General features: G+C 37.6%; 1 protein-coding gene across 2 annotated transcripts; it reads left to right on the top strand.

Moving 5' to 3' along the window:
- Window positions 4784-8495, top strand: LOC109228337. 2 transcript variants are annotated; one of them, XM_019393486.1, is made up of 7 exons: window positions 4784-4865; window positions 5203-5273; window positions 5695-5806; window positions 6143-7187; window positions 7303-7455; window positions 7552-8090; window positions 8201-8495. In XM_019393486.1, exons 3-7 carry the CDS (start codon window positions 5742-5744, stop codon window positions 8307-8309), a joined length of 1911 nt encoding a protein of 636 aa, XP_019249031.1. In that variant the 5' UTR covers window positions 4784-4865; window positions 5203-5273; window positions 5695-5741; the 3' UTR covers window positions 8310-8495. The 2 variants fall into 2 exon arrangements, with proteins under 2 accessions (XP_019249031.1, XP_019249032.1); XM_019393487.1 differs by lacking the exon at window positions 7303-7455.

The following is an 8766-nucleotide window of genomic DNA, read 5'->3' as shown; positions in this document are numbered from 1 at the left end:
TCCTGAAGTACTACTTGCCTATTCAAAATAGATTAACACGTATATTCCTATGGAATCAACCTATTAAGAACGCATTAAGATTACGATATTTAATTAAGCAAGGTGACTAGGTATATTCCTATCCTAACCACAAATCCGCCCCCCTCAGAGTTAAGATCTTGCTCTCTTCAATTCTTCTCTAATCTAAACATGACTTCCCCAAGCATAGCATAGATAGTAAATAGAACCTAACTGTTGGCCAGACAATTAAGCAATTAATCACAGAATTGAAGGAACAACCATATATTGGTGAATTATAATTAAGGTTAAGTCAACTTTAAATAACAATATTCATGGCTAAATCACAACCCTAGAACTATGGGTTTTAGTCACTCATGATAATATCTAAACAAATTACAGGTGTTGAATAATTGAAAATACTAAGACAAGATGAAGAAAACTAAGATATCCTCGCTCCCGGATGTTCCTCGTGTGTATTCTCCCTTCAAAGTGGCTTCTCCCCTCTCAAAATAAACTTAGTCTTACTTTTATATGCGTTGGGTAGGTCATGGGCCGAAATAACCTTGTCCCTGGCAAAGTTGGAGGAGTTTCCCGTCACCAGCACGTAGGGCAACGTGGGGCGCTAGGAAAATAAGCATTCTGGAAATGGCGCCCCACGCTGCCTATGGCGCTACAATGGCCAATTTTTCATCTTTTTCTTCTTTTTGACTCTAATAATCTCGTGCCTTTCGCCCCCTATTGCTTCCGGATGATTTCTACATATAAAAACACCACGAATTAATATAAATCAATACAATTCACATCCGAAATCCACGAAACACAAAGTAAAATATAAGGTGATATACATATAAATATATATACTTGAAGCTAAATATCAAGAAACCAATGAATTCATTCGTTTTCTGAGAAGTTATATACCTACGGGTAATTCAAGTCACCGTTGAATGAAATTCACTTGCAAAGAGAAACTTTGAGAATCTCCTAAGAAGTTTGTAGCATAATTACTTAATTGTCATCAGAGCTATAAGATTATTTTCTATTATTTACATTACGTATATACGATAAATTGATTTTAGGGATTTTGAATACTAATTCCAAAACTTTGTTGTAGAGGCGGAGCAAGAGTGTCGGGAGCGGGTTCGGCCGAACCCAGTAGCTTTGACTCGAACTTTGTATTTGTCTTAATAAATCCATGAAATATATATATATATTATTAATTTAGAATGTAGTAACTTAAAACGATTAGAATCCCGAACCCATAAGCTTGAAATCCTAGCTCGGCCTCTGCTTTGTTGCATTATTTTATGTCTAAATTTGCCTAATTTTTGCATGAAATCTTAGCATTTTTGTAGATCTCATAGAGACTTTTCCAATAACATGTACATCATAATTTTTGACCATGTAAGCTTTTGGATTTAAGTTATATGCTCGGTTAATATAAAAAATTACTCCGTTAATGTAATTTATACATGCTACAATAAGTTATTATAAATGATGGGTTATCAAGCAATATTTAATTAGTTAGAGTTACATGCAATTGTGTTTAATTGATAAGATAGTGTATGTAATCTTTTAAACCCTTGGTCTACAACAGCAACAACAAACAAAGTTTGATCTCAACAGGTGGGGTCTGGGGAGAATAGTCTGTACGCAGACCTTACCCTACCTAACGCAGGTAGAGAGGTTGTTTCCAATAGACCTTCGGCTCAGGAAGGGCAAGAAGAAGAAGAGGAAAGCAAGGAAGGAAGAAAGATGGAAGAGAAAAGAAAAGGGAAAGATAAAGGATAAGTAGTACCAAATAATAGCAACAGGGAATACAATACCTGAGGCGAACAAAATCACATAACGTAATAAAAATCTAAGAATATAAAGAGACATGCATGCTACTAAGATTATCGGTGAACAACTAGAAACTACCTACTAACCTTCTACCTTAATCCTCGACCTCTACACCCTCCTATCAAGGGTCATGTCTTCAGTGAGCTGAAGCAGCGCCATGTCCTGCCTAATCACCTCTCCCCAGTACTTCTTAGGCCTACCTCGATCTCTTCTCAAACTCTCCATGGCTAACCTCTCACACCTCCTGACAGAAGCATCAATGCTTCTTCTCTTAACATGTCCGAACCATCTCAGCCTCTACTCCCGCATCTTGTCCTCCACGGAGGCTACTCCCACTCTGTCCCGGATAGCTTCATTCTTAATCCTATCTCTCCTGGTACACCCACGCATCCATCTCAACATCCTCATCTTTGCTACTCTCATCTTCTGCACGTGGGAGTTCTTGACTGGCCAACACTCAGCCCCATACAGCATATCCGGTAGAACCAGCACTCGATAAAACTTACCCTTAAGTCTTAGCGGCACATTCCTATCACACAAAACACTGGAAGCGAGCCTCCACTTCATCCATCCCGCTCCGATGCGATGTGCGACATCTTCGTCAATCTCCCCGTTACCCTGGATAATAGACCCGAGATACTTAAAACTCGCTTTCTTGGGGATAACTTGAGCATCAAGCTTAACTTCTACGTCTGCATCATGGGTCCCGTCACTGAATTTGCACTCCAAGTATTCTGTCTTGGTTCTACTCAGTTTGAAACCTTTAGACTCCAAGGTCTATCTCCAAACCTCCAACCTTGCGTTAATTCCGCTACGCGTCTCGTCAATCAACACTATATCATCGGCAAATAGCAAGCACCAAGGCACCTCCCCTTAGATGTGACACGACAGTACATCCATCGCCAAGGCAAATAAAAATGGGCTAAGAGCCGATCCCTGGTGCAACCCCATCATCATAGGGAAATGCTCCGAGTCACCACCCACAGTCCTTACGCGAGTCTTAGCATCATCATACATATCCTTAATCACCCTAAAATACGCTACCGGAACGCCGCTAGCCTCCAAACACCTCCACAGGACCTCCCTCGAAACTTTATCATATGCCTTTTCAAGGTCAATAAACACCATATGCAAATCCTTCTTCCTCTCCCTGTACTGCTCCACTAATCTCCTTACCAGATGAATCGCTTCCGTAGTCGAACGTCCCGGCATGAATCCAAACTGATTCTCGGAAATAGACAGGCACCTCCTCACCCTGGCCTCCACCACTCCCTCCCAAACCTTCAAAGAGTGACTCAATAACTTGATACCCCTATAATTGTTGCAGTTTTTGATATCACCCTTGTTCTTGTAAAGCGGAACCATCGTACTCCACCTCCATTCTTCGGGCATCTTCTTTGTTTTAAAGATAACATTAAACAGCCCAGTAAGCCACTCCAAACCTGCCTGCCCCGTGCTCTTCCAGAATTCCACCGGAATTTCGTCTGGCCTCGTAATATACTCCATAAGGTATTTAATTATTACTTACCATTTTGTTGAGATTACAATTTTGCTCTCAATAGGTAAGAGGTTAAATTGTTTAGCTCCAAGCCTTGTTCTCTTTCCCTACTCCTTGTCTTCTATTCGGGCATAGCAACAAACTCTCAGAAGTACTGATGATTTGCCTTTGACTACTCTCTGTTGTCCCCTCTCTCCTCTCTACTTTTCTCCATACATTTTTTATAAACATTTATAAATATACACAAAGGTCAGCTCTTTTGTCCCATTGTCAAAGTGTCCCGTTTTCTTTCCCTTACTTCAAACCCAACCTCTCTTATTTCCTATCCATTTTATTATATTCATTGTTAACTTTTGGTATTAGTATTTGTTTAGTTTGTAGATCTCAGTTAGATTTGATATAAACGAGACGGTTGACGGATACTAGACTACGGCGTGGCAAAGAGCAACAGTTATCATTTTTTCTTTTACCGGTAAGCCGGCACTCTTTTTTTCTTTTCCATTTTTCATGTAAATGAAAAGGATTTAATTTATATGTACAACGTAAACAGGTTATAACCTATATATATATATATTTGAAAGTAAGCTTTTGAACCAATTAATGCAGCTTAACCGTAATAACATACTACTCCATCCGATCCACTTTAATTAATTTTTTAGCCTTTTCGTTGTGGTCCACAATATTTATTTTTTCAGATATCAAGAGTAGTTAGACATTTTTCTTCAAAGTTTTCCTTAAACTAAAGAGTATTTGTTATATTTTCAATGAACAAATTAAAGTTTATGTAGTCATTTTCATTGTTAATTAATGTTAAAAAGTGAATTCCCTACCCCTTGTAAAAATAGCGAAAAAATCAACTAAAGTGAACCGGAAGGAGTATTAGTTATTAGTTCTATCAAATACTCCTCCGCCCAAAATAAATATCTTTGACACATATAATAACATAAATCATTAGGAGTTTCTCTGCTTAGACCTCTTTTTTGGGGATCTTAAAGTAACACTTATTTTGGATTAATTGGTTTGGCTAAAATAGCACAATGGAATATTATTCAATGTTATCATAAATATATATTTAGAATTATTTTACAAAATAATTTGATCATATAATATATCTATAAATACATAAAACTTAAACTCAAATTTAATAAATATTGTTTTCTCTCGGTAAACCAATAACTAATACTCCTACTATTTAAAGCTTTTCCCTTCGTGCACTGCACTTGATGATACATGTACGTGTGTGTAAACATATACTATAAAATTCAACCTGCAGGGCACATATGTATATATTACAGTATAGAAAACAAATGAAATCTTATTATACTTGGAACGACAGTTGACTTGTTTTTGGGCGACTGGTCGAATGTTGCTGGCTTCCCACTTTGGCTTTTCTTTTTTTGTTTTTTGCTTCTTCTTCTAGAGGGATACACTAATTCTTTCACATTTAGTGCTTAATTGTCTCTCTGGAGAACCCCTTCTCTCTATATCATTTCTCTGTGTCTCTCTTTCTACTGTGGAGCAAGCTAAGGTGTCTGCATTTCTCTCATATATATTGAATTTGATTATGTGCTGTTTATAATCGTGGTGTCCAAGTCAGCGTGCGCATACCTTAGGGTATTTACTACCTACCACTAGCACAACGTCCGAAAACTGTGAACTTAGGCAGATGAGAAGAAATAACTTAGTGTTTCATTTTATCATTTGTCTTATAAAGAGGGAGCTCAAATCTTGGGATCAATTTGCTAATTTTCTTTGTTGGTGGAGTTGGCTTTTTTCGTAGTCCTGTCTATGTTTTCTGTTTTCCTTCTTTGAGATACTAAAGTTTTGTTTATTCTGATTATAATGGTGTTTCTTATACGTTGCAGTGAAATCCAAATCCAACAATTGTTCAGAAGGAATAAATAGGAAAATTCTCTTTTGATTCACTTTTTGCCAGGTAAAGTCCCGTTTACTATATAGCCACAAATATGTTTATAACATATTTAAAACCATAAGTTTTTCTTAAATACTATGCTCAAAATGGTAGGGATGCAAATCTGGTTAGCTTCACATACTGTAGTCTTAATGATTTTCTGATTCATGGGTTTGAGCATTTTCTCTTGAATCCATTTTAGAATAATCTGACGTATTTTCAAATTGTTCTTGTTTGAGTATTCCCTGGTTTAACATGCATTATTAAAGACTAACTTTATAATATGATTTGGGTTAGCCAGGGGTCTGAATTCTGAAACCGTGCTGAGTGCTTTCTTTGCTTCCTACTGCACTCTTGACTACTGTTTTCTAATTTTGTGCTAAAATTACTATCATATTTGGAGTTTGCAAGAAATTGCATCTAATTTTCCTTACCTGTATTTTAGACTTTATTTTAGCAGATTTCCCAAGTCATATCTACCTGAGACGTGGAATGTTTGCGTCACAGCTTTTGAGAATACTTCAGACTCTACCAACTGATTCACACCATGGAGGCTGGTGAGTGTCAAAGTTTTACCTTATGATTTGGCCTTACTAGGTTTTAATCTATTGTCTGTTTTTGCCCATTTTAGTTCTAATTAGTAATAAGTTGTGGATCAATAAGATGCATGTTTTCTGAATATCGCGCCTTCACTCATTTGGAAACTCTTAGTTGTCTAGTTAAGTGCTGAAAATTCTTTGTTCTAATTTTCGCGTCTTTAAGTTTATTGACAAATGCATCTAAACAGGATCCGATAACATTTATTACCTATCTTTTAAAACTGGTTCATGCATTGAGAGTTACTTCGCCTTCAGATCTGTGCATAGTACTAAAACATTTGAACGCAATGACAGCGTCTTTGACACACCTGAAGAAAAGGCTACCGTGAAGGATAATCAGAATGGGATCTTAAGTCGCTCAAATGGTTACAAGGAAGCAAATTCTTTACTCTTTCCCACAAAAGACTTCGTTAATTCAAATCGCTATGGAACTTACAAAGGCTCTTTGGCATGTGACACAAGAGATAGGGATGAGTTATGGAAGGTCCCAGAACTTTACGGTTCTGTATACTTCGACGATATTTCTAGAAGCAAAAACCATGAAATTGTAGCTCCAACTGTGGAGGATGATCAAAACGAAGATTCACATAACATAATCACTTGCAGGAGATATATTAATCCGTTTGCATGCAATACAAAATATAGAGATCAACAATGGAGTACTCCAGAATTTGAGTGCTCCTCGATTGCTGATTTCATTGATGAGAAAGTAAATGGATCCATTGTCTCTGATTTGCATGCACCATTTACCTCTGGCTGCAAGTTCCTTGGGACAAACACTAGTTTATATGAAGAGAAACGTGCTAAGGAATATGAGTTGCCTGAATTAATTGTTTGCTACAAAGAAAGTAACTATAACATTGTTGAAGACATATGCACGAACAAGAGTGTAGCTGTGACGGATAGAATTCTAACTGAAAGCTGGAGCAATGGTCAAAATGGCACATATGTTTGTACACCAGCTGATGAAGACCAGCACAGCAACACATCGGAAAGTGATGATGTTGAATTATGCTCTGCAGGTGGATCTAAAGCTTCATCTGTAGAATATGCAAACAGCGTTGCTGCGACAAGTGAAGAAGAGGATACTGAGTCACTTGCTGCTGCGACAAATGAAGAAGAGGATACTGATAAAGTAAACAGAATTTCTGACGCGGATACTTATCTTGAGGATTTGATCATGATTTTTGGATCAAAAGGTACTACAAAGTGGAAAGGTACCAATCCATCAGGAAAATATTCATCTGCTAATATTATGCTTCATACGGAAGAGTCTGGCATTCAGAATTCTCAAAAATCCAACTCTGTTGGTGATCAATCTGCCCAGCAGCCTGATCAGGTTTATTTCTGTTATTTATGGGTTTTCACTTTTGTTTTGGATAAGAAGTGATTATAAGAATATGTTCATCTGTATTAGACACCTTATTGTGGTCATATCCAATTTTGAACTCCAGATCCTTTATGAGGAAGCAGCTTTGAAAAGCCAAATGGGAGTCTCAGAGAAAGATTCTTCTGCTAGTGTTATGCTTCATCTAGAAGAGCCTGGCGTTCGGAATTCTCAAAAATCTAGCTCTGATTGTGATCAATCTGCCCAGCAGCCTGATCAGGTTCACTTCTGTTATCTTTGTGGCTGAAAACATGTTCATCTTTATAACTGTATTAGACACCTCACTGTGGTCATATGTGATTTGCTTAAACTCCAGATTCCTTTTGAGGAAGCAGCTTTGAAAAGCCAAATTCCAGTCTCAGCAGTAGTCGAAGAAGCAAATATCAGTATGGAAGCTACCGACTTATTTTATGGCAGCGAGTTGGGAACTGAAGCTATTATATTCGACTTCAACTCGAGTAAGCCAGTATCAACTAGCAGCACGGATGAAGGTATCGAAAACTTTCCTGAACCATCCGCCATATCAGCAGTCACTACCAGTTATAAGGATAGGAGTTGTTATAATCTCTCAGTAGCCAGTCAAGTTCATTATTCTAACAGCGTTAACAAGAGCAGCAGTATCAATGTTCATGGACAATCCCTTGAATCCCAAGATGTGGCTAATCTTGAGGATAAATCATCGGGCTGTCTCCTACTGGATAGCGAAGGTCATTTTGCTGATGGGGAGGCAAGTTTTTCTGCATTAGGACCTGCATCAGGTTTGCATTTTTGCTCGGGGCGTATATCATATTGTGGGAGCATTTCTCTTAGATCAGATGGCAGCACAACTAGTACCGGATCCTTTACCTTCCCAATGTACTGTTCTGCTACATCTTGTGCTAGTTTCCTTCATCCTTTTGTTTTCCCATTTACTAGCTGATCATTTGTGTCTTGTTGATTGACATTTTAATTTTGTTGTATTGCAGCTTACTATCTGAATGGAACAGCAGTCCAGTAAGAATGGCACAGGTCGAAAGCAGTCATTGCCAGAAACACAAACGATGGAGGCAGGGTCTTCTCTGTTGTAGATTCTAAAGTTCTTCTATTTCTTTTTATAGGGCTGATAGTTCAAAAATATACATAACCTTAATATCATGATACTTGTGTAATGTAAGTATACATACCCAGCCCTATTCTCCAACTGTGGAAAGGATGGGATGTTTGTTTTCTGGTCTTAAAGGATGAATGTATAGAATGTACAACCTTTTCTTACATATTTGTTTTCCTCACTTCATCAATCTTATACAGTGAGACCGCTCTATAACATCATCCCTATATAATAGTCATTCGATATAAAAGTCATGTTTTACTCGGAACAGTTTGTCTGGTTCTTAGAATAGTTAAGCATCAATGTTAAGGACCTGGTTCTTCGAATATTGCATCTGAACAAACTTTGTCAATCATCAAAATCTGACTACTCAACGAATTTCCCCTTTTTGATGATGAAAAACTTTGTACACACTAGAACCAGGTAATCACAACAAGTCGCGAT

The sequence above is a fragment of the Nicotiana attenuata genome, chromosome 6, assembly GCF_001879085.1.
Source record: "Nicotiana attenuata strain UT chromosome 6, NIATTr2, whole genome shotgun sequence".
Lineage (NCBI taxonomy): Eukaryota > Viridiplantae > Streptophyta > Magnoliopsida > Solanales > Solanaceae > Nicotiana > Nicotiana attenuata.
The sequence above is the reverse complement of the archived record's forward strand: the minus strand, read 5'-3'. Positions and strand labels throughout refer to the sequence as shown.